Source organism: Sarcophilus harrisii, chromosome 2 (genome assembly GCF_902635505.1).
Source record: "Sarcophilus harrisii chromosome 2, mSarHar1.11, whole genome shotgun sequence".
Lineage (NCBI taxonomy): Eukaryota > Metazoa > Chordata > Mammalia > Dasyuromorphia > Dasyuridae > Sarcophilus > Sarcophilus harrisii.
This window is the reverse complement of record NC_045427.1, coordinates 322,557,082-322,578,332: the sequence shown is the minus strand read 5'-3', so window position 1 is coordinate 322,578,332 and position 21,251 is coordinate 322,557,082. Positions and strand designations below refer to the sequence as shown.

General features: G+C 35.9%; 1 protein-coding gene across 4 annotated transcripts in view; it reads left to right on the top strand.

Moving 5' to 3' along the window:
• The window catches only part of SPTB (spectrin beta, erythrocytic), a 166,026-nt gene that overhangs the window by 36,234 nt on the left and 108,541 nt on the right, over positions 1 to 21,251 (top strand). For all 4 annotated transcript variants that reach the window (XM_031952714.1, XM_023502855.2, XM_031952716.1 and 1 more), the window contains exon 2: positions 14,890 to 15,085. In XM_031952714.1, the coding sequence (XP_031808574.1) occupies positions 14,941 to 15,085 (145 nt within the window). In that variant the 5' untranslated portion in view covers positions 14,890 to 14,940. The remainder of the gene's footprint in view (positions 1 to 14,889; positions 15,086 to 21,251) is intronic.

Here is a 21,251-nt window from a genome sequence, read left to right as displayed (position 1 = left end):
GTTTGGAAAGAGGATCAAGAAGAGTTTGAAGTAATAGTAATATTTTGACATTCACACAAAGGGATTCACACAGGGCACTAGAGAGGGCAAAGTTTGACTACAAAAGTGTCATGTAACCTCTCACTCCAAGGCTATTGATTGCCAGGGCCATATATACCAGTCTTCCCCTGATACACATGAAAACAAGCCGACCCGATGTTAAAGTACCAAACAGCCTTTCTTTATTAGTAATCTCAGCAGGGGTTAGCAGGAAGCAAGAGCAGGTATATGTATGTCTCTGCTTCTCTCTCTCTCTCTCTCTCTGCTTCCCTGAATCTCTCTACATCTCTGCCTCTCTCTACCTTTTTCTGCATCCTTCTCTTCTGCCTATGGCAAAGCTGGCCATTTATATTTATTTACTCTCCTCCGAGATTAACTTGTGCTTAGCCCACTCAGCACTGAGGAGGTGGATCCGCAGAAGGGAGAAACTTGGAGTTAGTGCTGCATCCTAAGAAAAGATCTAACACCTGTAAGACACAACCTCCTGCCTCAAAGGTCAAGCCCCCTTCTACCTCCTGGGTCCACCCTACCAGCTGACATGACAGTGTCACAGTTATTATCTAGCATTGGTAAGGGTTGATGTACAACTAACCTAGTATCACATTTTAATTGACAGAATAGGGATTAGAACATATCCTCCAAATTATTTTTTCAGTTATTAATCCTTTATATCACGTTGTCTTTGAAAGTTTTTAGGGTCCAGTGTTGTCCAAAGACAGATGAACTTGTATACTCATGTGCATATCAAATTCCTATTTTGAACTCTTGATTTCACTAATCCACTTCTGAGTTACCAAGATGAGGGGTATAGAAGACCTCCAATCTATGTAATCCAGAGTATGAGAAGTAATTAGAGCATAATCAGTTGCAGTTATTATTTATAGACTTATATACTTACTTCATTGGGAAGCTATGATTTTTTTTCTCTAACATATCTACTTGAGGATCCCTTGGTATTCTTCACTCTTTTCTTACTCATAGAGCCAGTCTCTCAAATCACTCTGGCAGGATCCTGAAGGGGAGAATGTAGTTGCATCTTTCAGAGTTCTAGAAGTTAACCATGAGAGGTTGTAGCTTCTAATACTGTGATTTCCAAACCCCAATACTTTTACATTAGTGCAACAATGAAGAACAGGAAGAGAAGAAACCAGAGGCAATTTGAGAAGGAAGGAACTAGGAGTACAGTACTTGGTTTAGGATTATATTTTTTTAGGGCTATGATACTTTTGATAGCTATATAAATACAAATAGGTCAGAGGGGAATTATTAGGGTGATTCATCTTCCGTATCCAATCAAATGTTAGATTTTGTCTCCCTGGTGTCTCTTGTATCTCTCCCTTCTGTTTGCTTAATAGTCATTACCCTAATTCAAGTTCTTATTACCTGTCTTATTTGGATTATGTCAGTAGTCTTCTAATTCATCTTCCTGATTCCAATTTCTTTTTTTCCCCCCCAATCCACATCCACACAGATGTCAAATTAACATTCCTAAAGGACAAGTTGAATCCTATCTACTTTCCTACTCAAAAATTTTCAGTGACTCCCTATTGCCTTTAAGGTAAAAAATAAACTCTTTAGCCTGAAGTTTAAATTCCTTTACAGTCTGGCTCCTATTTCTCTTTTTAGACTCATTTGATATAGAGTATTCTAGGAGTCTTAGTGTAGTTTTAAGCTATTAAAGCTCAAAACTTCACTTTTCACCCCCTCATTCTCAGCCAGATTGGCTCATTGCAGTTTTTCCCATTTGACCTTCTACCTTCTATTTGTGGGCCTATTCTTTCCAGGGTATTCTCCATACCCAGAATTCTATCTTTATTTAAAACTTAGCTTGGGTGCCACCTTCTTCTTTAAGTCATTCCTGATTTTCCCCCAGTTATCTTCTTCAAGTTATCCTGCGTTTCATTCATTTATATATATGTTGTGTATTCCCTTAATAAAATATAAGCATCTTGAGGGCAGAAGCCATTTTGGTTTTGTATCTTCAGTCTCTAGGACAGTGTCTCACCACATAGGTGATTCAAATCAATTCAGTAAACATTTATTAAGTACCTATTATTTGCTAGACCTGTTAAGTATTGAGGATGCAAATAAGAAAAAGAGACAGTCTCTGCTTTCAAGGAGCTTAAAATTTATGGAAGAAAACCACACACAAAGAGCTTAATAAATACTTGAACTTATGATCCATTTATAGCTCTCCATTAAAAGGCCTTCCTTAGTTGGCACTGAACATCCTCTGGCACCAGATTGTGTGGCTCTGTGGAGAAGGACAAACAGGTCAGGTTCCTACCTTGTTTGCAATCAGACTAATATATAGAACATTAAGAACTAAAGTAGCAGGACTCCAGGTGAAGAAGGAATATATTGGTTAGCCAAAACATTTCCTTAATTATGTACAGTCATAAATTAGTTTATTGCTTATATGACTATAAAGGAACTCAACAATCTCTCTATTCAGTTTGTTGTGGTTCAGTCAGAGCTACAGACTAGGTGTAGTAATCTAATGTATAGTCCCTATTATTTAGTCACTCAACATGGATGAATTTATTAAACACTTTAAATGTCCTGGCAATGTGCAAATAAAGGCAAGAAACCAAGTTCCTTTTCTCAAGAAGCTTAGTCTAATGCTGGAGACAACATACCAACAACTACATACAAACATATATACAGAGAAAATTGGAAATAAGTAGCAGATAGAATGCATTACCATTAAGAAAGATTGGGAAGGGCTTTTTCTTTTTATGGTAACATTTTTATCTGGGAGTTGAAGGAAATCAGGAGGCAGATTGAGTATCTTCTGTACAGAACAACATAGAGGCTCTTGTCATTGGTTTACAGGGTATGTAAAATAGATTAAGATGTAAAAAGATTGAAAAGCAGGAGGAAAGCTAGGATTATGAAGGATTTAGCAGAAGAAGTGTAAATAAATATTTACAAAAGACTGAGATCAGTAATTGGAGAAAACCATGTAATACCATGGATAGCTAAGTGGTGAAGTGGTTAGAGTACAGGTCCTAAAGTCAAGAAGACTCATCTTCCCAAGTTCAAATCTGGCCTCAGATACTTCCTAGCTGTGTAACTTTGGGTAAATCACTTAATCCTGTTTGTCTCAGTTTCCTCATCTGTAAAAATGAGCTGGAGGAGGAAATGCCAAATCTCTCCAATATCTTTGCTAAGAAAACCCCAAATGGGATCATAAAGAGTTAGACACAACTGATCAACAACATGTAATACCTTCTTTTCTGATTCTTTTTTTTGCAATTAAAATCTGTTCATTCCTACTGATAAATCTAGTCAACATATTACTGCTCTTTTTACAGATTAAAAAATGTATTGATGACAAGGACTGTGTTTTGTCTCAGCACTTATCACACTGTCTGGCACATATTTGGTGCTTAATAAATGTTTATTGATGGATTGATTGAGTCACTGGAAGGACAAATATGCTTCTTAAGATGATTTCTATAAGATATTTAAGTCTCACTATGCTTACAAGTAGCAAGTATCTATTTCTAGGGCTAGTAAAAATTCTTTGCAGATACAGTCATTGATCTGATTGAGTTCAGATGGATAGTTGTTAATATTAATAATATTAGCCTGTTTACTCCCCTCAGTCCCTAACAGACTTTTCTTTCTGTATTTACTCTAAGACATTCATAGATGCTGATGTAAAGAGATCTGTATAGCTCATGGGAAATCCCCAGTGTTAGAAGTTGAGCAGCACCTGTTCCTTGACAATCTTTGCTGAGAGTTTTTTGGAGTCATAAATCCCCTCCCTTTCCTACCATGGGTCAATTCTTGCATATGATTTAGAGCAGGAGACTTTTTTATGATAACGATATAGCAGTTGGGACTCATAAGCCTGTAGAAGGATATATGCTAGTATAAAGATTGAAGTAAAAGGATATAATCTGTCAATTACCAAGGTGGGAGCTATGGAATAACCCCTAGATACTATAACATGAACTCCTCCAAGAGCTGTGTGATAAATTAATGGGAGAGAGGAAAGATGAGAGGATCACAATTTCCCCTCTCCCCTGCCTTCTACAATTCTCAATTGTGGGCTAATTTGTAACACAACCACACTATTGCCTAGAATACTCTTCTGATAGTGCCGTGGATACAGTGTTGGGCCTCAAGGCAGGAAGACTCATCTTCCTGAGTTCAAAATTCAGCCTAAGATACTTACTAGCTGTGTGACCTTGGACAAATCATTTAACCCTTTTTACTTTCATTTCCTCATCTGTAAAAATGAGCTAGAGAAGGAAATGACAAGCCATTCCAAGTATCTTTGCCAAGAAAACCCCAAATGAGGTCATGAAGAATCAGACATGACTGAAACAACAACTCATTCCACTGCAGGATATGGGATTCTCAGGGCAGCTACCAGGAGAGACACCTACAGCAGAATTGCCTTAAGTGCCCCAATACCCCAGCATCCCTTTTCTTCTCCCTCAACAATTTTCTACATTGTTTAGTGGCACCCTTCAACTAAGGGTTCTCTGTGTGTGTGCAGCACACCCTGACAGACAGACAGACAATATCCCTCCCCATACACACTTTGTGTTTTGTTTTGGATGGGAAACCGAATAGGCTAGGATGAGCAGCAGTGAGTGACTGAGTTTACATTATTTTCTCTTTACCCCCCCCCCAAAAAGATCTATACTCTTCTCCTAAATTTTCCTTTCTATTGATAGCACCACTATTCTTGCAGCTACTTATGTTTATCACCTCACTATTATCTTTAACTCCTCACTTTCCATAATTTTTGAGTCAGCTGACAGATCATGTCATTTCTATATCCAGAGCATTTCTTATGTTTTTTAAGATTAAAAAAATAATTTTTGTTTCTTGCTAATCAGCAAATACCAATTAATGTGAACATTTCTATTAAAAAAACAAAACAAAAAGAAGATAATATATGAAGTTTCAAGTCTTGATTGCTTTTTTGGATGTAATAAATTCATTGTTATAAAACTGTCTAGCTTGTCTGCCTCTCTGTTTAAAGGTGCTTCAGTGACTCTTTATTTTTGACAGTTAACCTCATATTCCTGTCCCCCGCAACCCAAACTATAGCATTAAAAAAAAAAAACCCAAATCTTTCCTTGTGACAATTAAGCAATCAGGTATAATGAATGTGTACATTGCCCATATCTGAAACTGCTTTTCATTCTGCATACTGAATTAATTACCTTTGTGAGAAGATGGGTAGCATCCTTCATCAGTTCTCTGTAGCATGTTCTCGCTACTCAAACAACTACCTTCTCGGTCATTCCTCAACTATTCTATTGCAATAGCTTCTTAGTTGATCTCTCTGCTTCAAGTCTCTTCCTTCTTCAGATTATCTTTCACAAAACTCTGATTGGATTGTCCTAAAGAACAGGTTTAATCGTGTTAGCTCCCAACCTTTAACTCAATAAACTTCAGTGACCCCCTAGTAACTCTAGAACAAAATATAAAGGTCTATTTGGCATTTCAACTTAGCCTCAACCTACATTTCTTGCCTTCTACAATAATCCTCATTTTGAACCATAAAGTCTAGCTAAGCTGACCTGTTTTTCTCTGTTCTTCATATATATATACCTAGACATAACTAAAATAACCAAACACGAATAAAAGATTAAAATCTGACATCATCCCATTAAGCAAAACCACAATAAAAAAGAGGAATGACTTTATGTTGAAAACTTTCTGCTTAATTGAAATCAGAACATTTAATTTTTGATTATTAATGAAAGAAATTCACTTACTTGACTAGCTACACTGACAAAATGAGTGGAATCATAAATAACAATGATTATTTACAAGGCTGTCCTATTCCTAAGATATATTCAAGTTTTTTTCAATAAAATGATCATACTAACTTTAGCTTATATTCACTGTGCAAACAATCATTTGTCAAACTAAATATAGTTTTAAAAGTTTTTTTTCTTGTAACCTAAAAAGTGAGAAGGAATCTGATCTTTATGAATATTTAATAAATTGTTATGGGCACTTTTTCATTGCCTGTATGTCAGATGATCATGTCACATATAGTTTTTGAGATACTTTAGAAAGAAGAGTTGGAGATCCACAAAGAAAAGAGGTTGACAGTGGTGTCCTCATTCATTCACTCACTTTCAACATATTGTGACATATCATACTTTATCAGGACCTGGTTAAATAGATTTAAAATTACATTATCCTGTTTTATTTAGATTATCTATTAGAATATGTATTATGTAGATATCTAACTATTCCTCATAAAATTCCTTATAAACTATAAGTAGCTTAGAAAAAGTCCTTCAAAAATACAGGTTGAGGATATAGTTAATAATGCGATCACAAGAGGATGAAAAAATGTTAAAGCTGACACTTTCTCACTACTTTTTTTTAAAAATAAATTTTGTTGATAGCCTTTGTTCTTATATTGTTTAAATTCCCTCTAGTATCCATCTCCTTGTTTCTCCCAGAGATCCACATCATATAACATTAAGTTTTTTAAAGATAAAAGAAAAAATCAGCAAAAACAATCTATCCCAAAAATCTGAGAATATATGTAATAATAATAGCTAAAATTTATATAACACTTATATGTGCCAGACACTATGCTAAACACTTTACAATTGTTATTTCATTTGATTTTCACAAGAACCTGGAAGGTAGAGGCTATTATAATCCTTAATTTATAGATGAGACACTGAGGCAAATGGGCTAAGTGAGTTGCTTAAAATCATGTAGCTGATAAGGTCTGGTAAAGTAAGGGTCTAAAATTGGATTTAAACTCGTTTTACTGACTCCAAAGTCAGTATTTTATTCATTGTCAACCAAACTGCCTGCTAATGTTCCATAGCCATGGGCCTCCCAGCTCCACAAAGGAGTAAGAGGGAGGTGTGTCTTTTCATTATCTCTTCTTTGAAGCTTGTTCTTTATCATTTTGCAACATTCATGTTCATTTGTTTTGTGGTTGTTGCTCTTTTAATTTACATTATGATAATCATTGTGTATATTGTTTTCTTGGCTTTGCTAACTTCACAGGACATAAGTTCAGATAAATCTTTCCATACTTCTCTATATTCATCATATTCATCTTTTCTTATAGTATATAGCAATATTCCATTAGATTCATGTTTGTTTAGTCATTCATCAATCTATAGGTCTCCATTGCTGTTAATGATGAATTTTGTATGTATTTATATTACATCTTGAAATATTAAATAATGATAATTTACAGATATCACAGTGGAACATTTGAAAGCTAAGTATCTTGAACAGGAAGAAAACTTCTATAATTTTTTTTCATCAGTGTTTAAAGTTACACAATACTCAATTCAGTACTTTGTAGTTTAAGTAAACAATGATAAATTTCTAAAAGATTCTTTGGAAGTTTCTTATATACTAGTGAGAAACAAAAAGGCACGTATCATTGTAAAAGACTTGTTCTTCCAACTACAAACAAAAATGGCCAAAATAATGTACAGAAAATTATATGGTGAGATACTATAGACTAGAGCATTCATCTGTTAATAAATCCTGTAAGAACCTACATAGAAAACATCACTGAAAATTTGAAGAAACAGATATTAGAATAAATGATGCAGTGTGGGGGGAGGTTTTCTAATAGGTCAAAGGAAAATAGGGATTTTTCTAAATTTACCAATTTATGGTATGACCATTGATAACAAAACACAGGAAGGACAATTGTTATTGTGAGCCACTAAAGGAAATTTTCAACAGTAATTTACTTTTTTAATAAAATTGGTTTATGAATAAACTGTTAACACTGATGAAACAATTGCTCTAACACACATGTTATCTCTTAATGAATTTCAAGATTAATTACACACACATTTTTCTTTTCCAGAGACAATTGCTGCAAAATTTCTGATCTTTTCTGTGATGGCAATTAGTTGTTAGTAATGTGCCATAGACATTTTATGCTAACAGATATTTTTAAAAGAAAACAAATTTGATCCTTTAAAGTGAAGGCAACATTTTAACAATGAGTGAAAAAGTACAACTTTTTAAAGAAACATGCAGTGGAGAGACCATCTTGAAAACTGATCTTTAGAAATGTTTCCATTGTTATGTAATTTTGTTACAGAAAGCACATATATATATACCCCCTCATATCAGTGTGTTAAAAAAAAATTTGGAAAGAATTTTCTAAATTGTTCAAAATCTTCAAGTAGAAAGTATATATATATATATATATATATATATATATATATATACCCCCTCATATCAGTGTGTTAAAAAAAAATTTGGAAAGAATTTTCTAAACTGTTCAAAATCTTCAAAACGGAGTTTTGTTGGATTTTGAATCAATTTTTTAAAATGAAAATCTATAATACTTTCTGGTTACTTTGCAAAAACAACTGATTGATAATGGAAGTTTTTCTTTAAGTTCAACAAAAATCTTTATATGGTTGGTAGATGAGATTGACAAATAACTATCTTGATTTAGTAAGCACAACCAGTGATGTAGTTATTCCATTTTTATCTATATTTGACAGCTATTTTCTTCTCCAGCTCATTTTACAGATAAGGAAACTGAATTAAACAGGGTTAAATGACTTGCCCAAAGTCATATAGCTACTATGAGGCTGGATTTGAACTCAGGAAGATGTCTTCTTACATGAGATCCAATGTTCTACCCACTGTGCCATCTAGCTACCCCATCTTATTGTTGGACTATTGCAATAGTCTTTTAGTTAGCTGCCTAAGTAATTTCCCTAAAGCCAACCATACTAAGTAAGCTCCAGTGCTTCTTGCTTCCATAACTAATGTTAGTCAATGAACATTTATTAAGTGATTACTTTATGCCAGGCACTGGGATAAATTCTGGATTAAATATACAATGCTTTGGCATTTAAAGCCCTTCGCAATCTGGGCCCATTCTATCATTCTACTTTTTTCCCTCTTTATTCCCTTCCATGCACTCTGTGAACCAGCTACTCTGGCTTACATTATGCTCCTGGCACATGACTCCATTCTTAGAATGTTCTTCTTTACTTCCTGGCTTTTCTGGGGTTCTTTAAAAAGTTAGTTCAAATCCCTTCTTTACAAGAAACTTTTTCTGAATCTTTCCCCTCCATATTCCTAGTCCCCTCTGAGATTACATAGCTATCTATCTATCTGTCTATCTATCTTTACAAATGTGTACATGCACAAATCTATGTGTATCTTAGTATGTACATGTTGGATCATTTCAGGAGTGTCTTACTCTTTGTAATCCCATTTGGGATTTTCTTGGCAATAGTTTGAATAGTTTGTCTTTAACCTTCTCCAGCTCATATTTTAACTGAGGTAAACAGGGCTAAGTGATTTGCCAGAGTTACACAGTTATTAAGTGTTGGAGGCTGGATTTGAACTCAGACTCCAATATTACTGGTCTAGTCACTATACCATCTATCTGCCTTTATTATGCATAAATATTTGTATATTCTCACCTCTATTACAGTGTGAGCTCCTTGAATGAAAGGATAGTGTCTGCCATATATATATATATATATATATATATATATATATATATATATATATCCCCAATGCTTAATGCAATGCCTACCACATAGAAGCTACTACTTTTTAGAAGGAATTGCAAGGATGAACTTTTTTTTGGCTGAGGCATTTGGGGTTAAGTGACTTGTCCAAGGTCACACAGGCAGGAAGTGTGAAGGCCAAATTTGAACTCAGGTCCTCCTGACTTCAGAGATAGTACTCTATCCACTGAGCCATCTAGCTGCCCTAAGGATTAACTTCTGATCCTGCTTGCTCCCATATCAAAATGAGCTGGCAGTAGAAGAAAATAAAGGTAGCCAAAGATGATATAATAAGAATAGTTATTAAAGCTCAATTATAACAAACCATTTACTTGCTTTAAAAATCAAACAAAACCCTTCGATGAACAAGTGTTCCCTAGTGCCTCTAGTAAAAATACACATTCTTCTTTTTGGTATTTAAATAAAGCCTTTCACATGTGGGTTCCAACCTCTTTTTCTAGATATTCACATTATTTCCTCTCACACATGGTGAAGTTCAGTCAAACTGACCTATTTCTTGTGTTCCATACACAACATTTCATCTCCTGATAATTTGCTTTTGTACATTCTTGCCCTTTTCATCTCTGCTGCATTAGTTTCACTAAGTGTGGTTCAAGTGCTGATTCCTACAGGAGGTGTATCCTGATCTCTCTAGTTGCTAGTGTTCCTCCACTAAAATAAAAAAATTTGTTTTGTTTTAACTTTGTACATAATTGTTATTTATATATGTGAGTCACTCAGTAGAGTATAAGCTCCTTGAGAGCAGGGCTTGTTTTCATTATTCTCTTTGTGGTTTGGGTGCCTTAGAAAGTACTGGGCATATATTAAATACTTAATATATATGCTTGATAAATTGAACAATCTAAATTCTATTCAAAGGTTTCTCCATAGCAAGAGGAGAGCTAGACACAGCTGACTTGACTGTTCTTACTTTGGTCTAATAATTTCTCATTTTCTTTTCTGGGAGGAAGTATCTTCCTCCCATTTTCCTTTCTCTAGAAATATATTTTGACTCCTTGCTTCTTATCAATGTTGTGTGGCCAGTAGAATATGCTGTCTTTTATTTTGCTTGAGAGAGAAGAAGATTGCCATACAGTTCAACTAGTATTGATGCACCAGCCTCCATTCTGAGATTCTTTTATTCCCTCAGAATCTGGATTGGGTTAGAAGGATTATTTAGAGCCAGAAAGGATTTTATAGGTCATCTAATCCATTTACTTTACAGAAAAACTCCTGAGGCCCAGAGACATTAAGTGACTTGTCCAAAATCACATAGTTTATTTGTAGGAAAAATGGAAATTGAATTTGGGTCCTACAATTCCAAATTCAAGCTACTTCCCACTACATCTTTCTGTGGTTATAGATCTTAGATTAGCCTTGATTTTTTTCTCTTTCAGTAAATTTAATCCTGAACCAAATCTAAGGGTAGTTTAGAGGATGCGGTGGATAGTGTGGGTGTTGGAAGACTTATTTTCCTGAGTTTAAATCTGGCTTCAGACATTTATTAAGTTGTGTGACATTGGACAAGTCACCTACTCCTGTTTGCCTCAGTTCCTCTTCTATAAAATGAGTAAGAGAAGAAAATGGCAAACCACTTCTGTATCTTTGCCAAGAAAAGGGGGTCATGGAAAATCCCCAACTGAACAAGAACAAAAATGCAGAACCTAAACCCATAGCTATGAACTTATAGATAAAGCTAATTGATTATAAACTTATCCTACATAGAATCTTGCCTTCTCATGGCAAAACTTTCTTCAGGGCCATGTAAATGTGAAAGAGGCAGCTAGATAATATAGTTGTTAAAGGGTTGTCCCTGGAATCCGGAGGACTTGACTTCAAATCTGGCCTCAGACACTAGCTGTGTGATCCTAGGCAAGTCACTTAACCCTTATTGATCTCCTCCCCTCAAAAAGAAAAAATTAAGAAGTGAGAGAACTTGTGGGGAAAGATTGGATTAAATTGAGCATAAATTTAATCTTAACCTACAAAGCAGGTTTTTTCCAGTTTTACCTTACTTTCTTCCCTTCCATCTTATTGTTTAAATTTATATAATTCATGTCATCCATTAGAGATCTCTCAATATTTCTCCTGATTTCACGTGTAGATATCTTGCTGCCCACTTGACTATGTGAAGGAATTCACCCTACCAGGCAAACATTCTTTCTCAGTATAAATTGCTTTCCCTGGGATGCCACATGGTAACAGCAGCTTTGCAGAACATACCTTAAAGAGCAAGTAGGACATGGATCCTACCTATCATTCTTAGAACAATCTTCACTTATTTATATTCAAGGGAACACTCTTAAGTTTTGTTGTTATTATTGTTTTAAAAAACCTGAGACAAGATGCTATTTGGTTCTTGCCATCATTTTCTATCTCCTTGTCACAGAAAGGATATTTTAAACAAGATGAATTGTTATTGAGTTGCTGCTTTCCTGAACCCAGAGCAATCAATTTTGTCTTGAACTCCAGGCCTACCAGTCTTCCTCCTAAGTCTGTTCTTTCTGGGACAGACTTATTTACGGAGTCAAGGCAAGGGTAATTTCACTCCCCTGTCCTTCACTGCCTGTTTCTTTCCCTGCCACTCTTAAAAATAGCACAGGACTCTGACGAAGGCCCAGGGTCCTATTACCTCCATCATGCACAGTTCGATCAGACCTCTCTAGAGTTCTGTTCTTCCTAGGAAGCTTTGGCCACGTTTTTATTTGAATGGTGTTTGGATGGCCCTTCTCCCTTATGAGTGAATAGTATTAGCAAATGTAGCATAGAAGAAAAAATGAATTTTTTTTAATTGGGCCCAGGCTAGTTGGCTAGTTTAGTCAAGAATTACTCTACCAGAGACAGCTTATTTAGGCCAATCTGTCCCTTTTAAAGAAGCAAAGGAGTCTCATGATTGAAGTAAATCACTTCCTCTTCCCCTTCCCCTAAGTTATTACAAGGTATCATATGGCATGACAACACAGCATAACATAGTATAATTCAGGGTAGTATTGTATAATACATAGTATAGTACAATTAGCTTTCATTCTGTATATACTTCCTTTTCTCACTGAAAAAATGTTGAAAGATGAGTGAGTGACAAACACTGTGATAAAATTGTTGCTGTTTTTAAAAATCTATATTTACTTCCTTTGGTGCTGTCCTGTTAAAGCACCACAAGAGCATATTGTTTTTAATGAGGTGGATGAGTAATAAGACAAGCTGTAACAAGAGCCCCATATGAAATGAGAGGTAGGGAACAACAGAAAGAACTGAACCTGACTGTATGCTATCCTTGGGATTCTGGATGGTGGGTCTGGCACAAAGAGGATTAAACAAAATAATTCTAAAGCAGAGTTCTTAACCTGGGTTCTGTGAACTTTTTTATGGCTTTATTTCAATGTAATTGGTTTCCTTTGTTTATTCTGTATATTTTATTTTGTGCATTCAAAAACATAGTGCTAAGAAGGGATCTGAAGGCTACACAGTATTGCCAAAGAGGTTCATGACACAAAAGAGGTTAAGACATAAACTTGACAGCCTAAGTAAGGCTTATCTTATATTATCACTGTTCCCTCTATAACTATAACTATATCTTTAAAACTTGGATTAAACAATAACAACGACCACATGGGAATAAGAGCTTTGTCTGTGCTAAGGCTAGCACTGCTAGGGGAATCCCAGAACTTACCTAAGAGACCAGATAAGGACTAATGGCAATGACAACAGAGGGGATTGTGACCCCTAAAGATGTGAGTTGTGGCCTGAGTAGGGAGTATTGAAAAAGGAGGATAGTCTGAAGTAAATTTGTGTGAGATAAAAGTTTGCAGTGCTCTTGTACTCCTAAGAAATAAGGCACTATTACTTCAAGTTATAATGAGATTAGATTGTTATCTGCATTTCTTCTTTAAAAATAAAAAACAAAAGTGAATTTTAAAAATATTCTTTGTTAGTCACAGATTTTATCCTTTGTTTCTATTATTATTAACTGATAGAAGTCTCTTCCAGTATGTTCTGAATAAAAAGCTTATCTTATCTGAATTTTTTTTTTTTTTTTTTTTTTTTGCTGAGGCAATTGGGGTTAAGTGACTTGCCCAGTGTCACACAGTTAGGAAATATTACGGGTCTGAGACCAGAATTGAACTTAGGTCCTCCTGACTTCAGGGCTGGTGCTCTATCCACTTTGCCATCTAGCTGCCCCTAGCTGAAATATTTTATAGATATTATCTCATGAGTCTGGGAAATAACTTTGGGGGACTGGTTGGAGGTCATTGGGAATCTAGGATTATCAATTCCATTTTGCAGAGAGAATTGAAAGCCCAAGGAGTACAAAAACATTTCAAAGGTCTTACAACTAAATAAACAAGTGTCAACAAACCTAGGATTTGGTGCTTCTGAAACTGCACCTTATATAAAGGACTTGCAGCCACCAATTGTTCTCTGGCAAAGCATCATAATGTTGGTAGTTCTTACTTCTTAGACTTGGATATACAGGTGCAGGTCAAGCCAGGTTCTGTGGCTCACTGGATTTCAACAGGAGCCCCCCCGCCCCCCGCCTTTTTTTTTTTTTTTTTTTTTTTTTTTTTGCCCATGGAGCACTTGGCTCCACTTAGCTAAAGAGAGCCGCTCTCCCCCCACCCCCTATATACACACCCCACCCCCACTCCCACAAAGGCACAGCCTCATCAATATCTATAGCAAGAGAATCCTTTTAGCAGGATATCTGAGTGAACTTTTTTCAGAATGAGTTGCCACAAGCTCAGAAGCTTTGGAGATAGCCCTAAGTTGGCTTTTTCCATTTCCATTTTCCCCATTTTTTTTTTTCATTTTTCTTTTCAAGCTACAGTCAGCCTATTCCCCAGTTTCCTCCCTCCTCTGTCTTTCGGTCTTCCCTCCTCCCTCCTCCCCCCCCTCCTTCCCCCATTGCGTCCTGGCCTCAATTTGGTGGGCAGATGCTTCTCTCCTCAGTGCAGTTGCCTCTGCAGCCTCTGGAGCCCGACCCCAGCGAGCAGTCTGTCTCGAGCCCAGGAAGGGGGGGTGGGGAGCTCTGCAACTGCAACTGACGTCTCCACCTGCCGGCTGCCCTGACTCTTACTGCATGCAGCTCTCCTTGTCCCTTCTACTGCCACTGCCACTGTTGCCGCCGTCATTGTTACTTTGCTGTTGCTGCTGCTGCAATATTTCATAACGTATGATCCAAGAACCTCAGGTGGAAAGCATGCTCAAGCAGATGTCACAGTGTGCTGCTCTTACAAGGATCTGTTTCTGTCAGAGGCTCCGAATAAGTTTCCCCTGAGAAAAAGTCTGAAGGGGTGGGGAGCTAACCCTTCAATACATGTTGCTCTCCCTCCAGGGGCCCTTTCATGAGGACTGAGGCAGGAGCTGCTGCTGAGAGCCTCCCGACATGACATCCGCCACTGAGTTTGACAACGTGGGCATCCAGCAGTACAGCAGGATCAACGCCCGCTGGGATTCCCCAGACAATGAGTTGGACAATGACAATAGCTCCGCCAGGCTCTTTGAGAGGTCTCGGATCAAGGCCCTAGCAGGTACTCTTCTGAATGGTGAAGGGAGGAGTCTGGGTGGGGAAAATCTTCCTCAGTACCCTTCTTTCCAAAACAAGACCACCTGTATTCCCAAGACTTTGAGCATGAATGGTAGGGAGACTGTTGGGGATGCTGGGCGAAACCTGCTGATAACTGATGGGAGGTTGCCCACTGGGGATTCAGTCTTCCATCTGTGCTCTGAGCTTGTTCCATAGTACTGGCAACAGCCACTGTTCACACCTGTCCTCTGCTTCATTCATATTTCATCCTATGAAAAAGGAAGTGGTAGCTGCATGTGTGTGTGTGTGTGTGTGTGTGTGTGTGTGTGCTGTACTCATAGCAACTTGAAGTGGTCATCCTGAGTGACCTGTAGCCAAATTCAAGAGTCAAAGAAAACTCAGTCAACTGAATGAAATAATCAGTGTATTAAGGATGGATAATTATATCATCATATCTCCTTTCTTCTTTACCTTCCTCCTATCTGGAGGATTGTCCAAGAGCTGTAACTCCTCAAAAAAAAACTCTGGGATAATCATACCTACCTAGGGTACTACAAGAAAAGAGAATAAGTGTGAAATTGAGAACAGTCTGCCTTGCTCAGGACTCCAAAGAGGAGGAGGGGAAGGTTTTCTGAGGTAAACTCTTGAATTTCACTTATTTTCACCTACTAAATTTGTAATGGGGTTTGTGGAGGTTGTTGGTTGTTTGTTTGCTTGTTTTTTGTATTTGTTGTTGCAATCAGCTCATTTTAAAAAATCCTAAATCTCCAATATAATTTCTTTCTTACTTACTGAAATATCATTCTCTCTTACTTACTGGGATATCATTTTTGTTGTTTGATCTTTACTGTGATGGATCTCCATTACTAAGTCCTGGCCCAGAATAATCTGCATCCTGGACATTTTGAAGGATTTTTGATCATCATTCCTTTTGCCTGAGCCATATTTGGTTTTAGTAACCTCCTTCATAAAAGAACATGTTCTTTTTCCTTTTATTTCCCTATTTATTTCCTATTTTATTTATCCTTTCCTTGGTGGAAAGCTTTGCTGTTAGTGAGATACAAATCTACTAGTTCTATGGTTGGTATTCCTTACGCTTTCCAGGGATTCTCAATGAAGCCTTCAGTGGAATCCATGAATTTTGGGGGGTATTATTTTGATAACCATATTTCAACATAATTCATTTCCTTTGGTAATTCTATATATTTATTTAAAAACATTCTGAGAAGATGTTCATAGGTTTCACCAGAGTGTTAAAGAGGTACATATCAAATAAATACTTAAAAATTTTCATTTCATATGCTTTTTTGAAGGATGATGTTCAAAGGATATGTAAACCTTAAAATATTGTGTCAATTTAAGTTTATTGAGTGAACTTACTCCCTTTTCTGCTGTCTTTTAGAAGACTCCTTTAAAACAAACTTTTTGTTTCTTGGCAGAGCTGAAGGTTTTGATGCTAATCTTGTCCTATATCTTATCTATGTATTAGAAAGTATCTAAGGATACCTCTTTCACACACAACATTCTCTCTGCTTCTGCTCTCCTATATATATAAAACACAATAGTATAAGAATAGCCTCTGTCTTATTCTGTAAATGTCTTGATTTGACTAATTGAGAAATTATCATTCTGTTTTTGTTCTTCCCTTAACTTTTCCCTCTACATTATAGGATCATAGAAGAGAACTCTAAGGTAATTTAGTCCTACTCCCCTCATTTTACTGTGGAGGACATTGTGGCCCAGTATTGTTGTGTCTTCTTCAAGTTCTCACAGGTAAAAAGCATCAGAACAAAGATTTTTAACCCAGGTCGTCTGATTCCAAATCCAGTATTTTAAAAATTACATTTCTTTTAGTGGGAGAAATAATAACATCAATTTGTTTGCATTTGTAATTAGTCCTTTAGCCAGTACCAAAACATTGGACTATTTTGACTTTGTTATTCTGTCTGTTAGTTCTGTATGTTGGCTGGGTCATAGTATAATATATATGTATGAGTTATTCCTTGCATGCTCAGGATGCACATGAAAATTAGATCTTCATTTTTCTGTTTCTGAAATGATAGACCCCTATATCATTCCTCTATTTTTGAGTTTCTTTCAAACTGTTTGGCTTTATAGGTAATTTAGACATAGATTAGGTTGGTGCTGATCTCATTATTGCAAAGCCAGGATTGCTGTTGTTGTTTGTCCTTTGTTCTTGAAGAGGACCATAACATCAGGGAGGTGCTCAATATATTGGAATCAAACACTAGATTCCAGGAGAGTAGAGGAAAGAGCTCTCACTAATGATGTCATATCTTCACTTGGGTGACTCACCACCAAAGAGTTTGTAGGTCATTCTCAAATACTCAGATAAGCTTATGATCTCATCTATATAGGTACTTCTTCTATTGATGTAGGTGAGGTGCAATTCTTCTGAAACTGTACATCCAGTGTAACCATCAACATAACATTCTTTATTAGAATATATATGTAGAGAATTTTAAAAAAATTTCAAGATCAAAGTTTATTGATATAAAAGGGATATTATTTTCTTTATTAAACAAGAACCTCAATTTGTCCTGAAGTAGTAGTAGTTATAGCAGTGGAAAGTCAAGAACTATGTTTAAATTTAACCTCAGCCAATTCTACCTGTTAAGTCCCAGGGCAAGCAATTTAAAGTTCTCTGTGCTTCAGTTTCCTCATTTGTAAAATCAAGGGGTAGGACTTGATAGAATCCAAAGTCCCTTCCTCTTCTAAATCTAGGTTCTACTGATCCTTTCTTACTATAATTTCAATACAAAAGGTCCCATCAATGTTCTGGGGACCTTCCCTGATTTCTTTGGACAGTGCAAGGATACCAGTGAAATACATCAGTCATTCATTATTCTGATTTTTTTTAATCATAGATTTGATGACAACATTTAGAAAGGAAAATAATACTAATATTTGTACAGTGCTCTAAGGCTTGCAAAATACTTGACTATGACTCTTTTATTCTTCACAAGTCTGGGAGCTTAGATATTACAGATATAATTCTGGTTATACAGCTCTTGCTCAAAAGAGCTTAAAGTGACTTGCCCTGGAGACAGTGGTAATAAGTATTAGAGGTGAAATTTGAACTCAGGTTGCTCTTGACTTCAGAACTTATATTCTTTCTATCATGCTACATACAGTACTTCTTTTGACTGGACAGAATGAGAAGCCACCAAGTTGTGGAGATTCTTGACTATTTCCAACAATACAGAGAGCCTTATTAATAATTAGAAGTAAATCTTCTAACATTTTAAAAAATATGCTCTGTTCTTAGAGTGTCTTGAATAACCTGCAACCAAAGTCAAGACTCAGTTCAATGAATGAGCACCGAATCAAGTCATAGTCAATCAATCAGTAAACATTTATTAATGTCAGGCAGTAGGTTAAGGGTTACAGTTAGTATGACTTACCCTCAAGGATTTTTATATGTTGGAAAATGGGGCTGGTTAGGAGGATATCATATGTCACTCTATCCTGATGTTAGGTATTTGCTGCTCTATCTTCATTACTTTTCCCAAGCCCTCCTTAGAAATCTATTTGAAGACTGACATTTCCTAAGAGCCTTCAGAGCATTTAGAATTCTTAGAGTCCTAAATTACAGCAGTGACTCTTTTCAATTTTGATACCTCTTAATCATTCTCTAGAGATATCCTTTGTAAATGACTTTGGGCAAGGGTATCCCATAAGTCCTATATATGATGCTGCTTCTACAGCTGCTGCTGCTACTGCTGCTGCTGCTGTTGCTGTGTTTTGTAGCTATAAATGTTTGGGATGGGGGCATTGGCTGGTACTGAGAGGCCCTGGCATTTCTTTCCTTTATTTCTTCTTTTTATTTGGTGTGGGGAAGCAATACTCCAGTCCTTCTGAATCCAGAATTGATGCTAAAAATTTTTGGTGGGGAGGCTTCCTTAGGCTTTAACATTTTTTTTAATTAAAGCTTTTTATTTTCGAAATATATGCATGGATACTTTTTCATCATTAACCCTTACAAACCCAACCCTCTCCCCTAGATGGCAAGTAATCAAATATATGTTAAACATGGTAGAAATAAATGTTAAATCCAATATATGCATACATATTTATACGATTATCTTGCTGCACAAGAAAAACCAAATCAAACAGGAAAAAATGAGAAAGAAAATAAAATCCAAGCAAACAACTACAAAAAAGAGTGAAAATGTTATGTTGTGAATCACACTCAGTTCCCACAGTTCCTTCAGTTCCCATCTCTTTGGATGTACATGGCTCTTTTCATCATAAGATCACTGGAACTGGTCTGAATCATCTCATTGTTGAAGAGAGCCATGTCCATCAGAACTGATCTTCATATAATCTTCTTCTTTCTGTGTATAATGATCTCCTGGTTCTGTTCATTTCACTTAGAATCAGTTCTTGTAAGTCTCTTCAGAGAGAATAATCCTGCTGATCGTTTCTTACAAAACAATAATATTCCATAACATTCATATACCATAACTTATTCAACCATTCTTCAACTGATGAGCATCCATTCAATTTCCAGTTCCTTGCTACTACAAAAAGGGCTGCCACAAACATTTTTGCACATGTGGGTCCCTTTCCCTCCTTTAAGATCTCTTTGGGATATAAGCCCAGTAGAAACACTGCTGGATCAAAGGGTATGCACAGTTTGGTAACCCTTTGAGCATAGTTCCAAATAGGCTCTTTTTTAAAAAAATTCCAACTTAATAGTGTTTTAATTTTTCCAGTTACATATTTTTTCCAGTAAAGATAGTTTTCAACATTTATTTTTATTAGATTTTGAATTCCAAATTTTTCTTCTTCCCCTTTCCTAAGACAGCAGCTGATCTGATATTTGTTATACATTCAATCATGTTAAACATGTTCCCATATTAGTTATATTGTGAAAGAATCAGAACAAAAAGGAAAAAAACATGAAAAACAAACAAAAAAATAGTATGCTTTGATTTGCATTCAAACTAGATAGTTCTTTCTCTGAATGTGGAAAGCATTTTCCATCATGAATGCTTTGGAATTGTCTTTGAACGTTGCATTGCCGAGAAGAGCTAAATCTATCATAGTTGATCATTGTACAATATTGCTGTTAGTATTTTCAATGATCTCCTGGTTCTTTTCACTTCACTCAGCATCAGTTCATATAAGTCTTTCCAGGTTTTACTGAAATCTACCTGTTCATCAGTTCTTATAGCTCAATGGTATTCCATTACATTCATTTTCTACAATTTGTTCAGCCATTCCCTAATCGATGGGTATCCCCTCAATTTGTAATTTTTTGCCACCTCAAAAAGAGCTGCTATAAATATTTTTGTACATATAGATCCTTTCCCTTTTTTAAATGATCTCTTTGGGACACAGACCCAGTAATAGTATTCAGTTTTATAATCCTTTAGGTATATTTCCAAATTGCTGTCTAGAATAGTTGAATCAGTTCACAACTCCACCAACAATAAGTTATTGTTCCAATTTTCCCACATCTTCTCTAACATTTATCATTTTGCTTTTTTGTCATATTAGCCAATCTGGTAGGTATGTGTGGTACCTCAGAGTTGTTTTGGTTCACATTTTTCTAATCAATTTAGATTTAAAGCACTTTTATATGATTATAAATAGCCTTAATTTCTTCATCTGAAAACTGCCTGTTCATATCCTTTGACCATTTAATAATTGGGGAATAATTTGTACAATTACACATTTGACTTAATTGAAAATTGAGATCTTTATCAGAAACATTGGCTGTAAAAATTGTTTCCCATCTTTCCTTCATTGGTTTTGTTTGTACAAAAGTTTTTAATTTAATATAATCAAAATTATCCATTTTACATTTCCTAATTTTCTTTATCTCTTGTTTGTGCATAAATTCTTCTCTTCTTCATAGATCTGAAAGGCAAACTAACTCTTGCTCTCCTAATTTGCTTATAGTGTCACCCTTAAGTCTAGATAACGTACCTATTTTGACATTATCTGAGATATTCGATGCCTAGATTCTGCCCTTCTGTTTTCCAAGTATCTCAGCAGTTTTTGTATGCTGGAATCTTTAGCTTTATCAAACAGCAAATTATTATAGTCATTTGCTCCTATGTCTTATGTACCTAACCTATTCTATTGATCCACCACTCTATTTCTTAGTCAGTATGAAATAGTTTTGATGATTTCTCTTT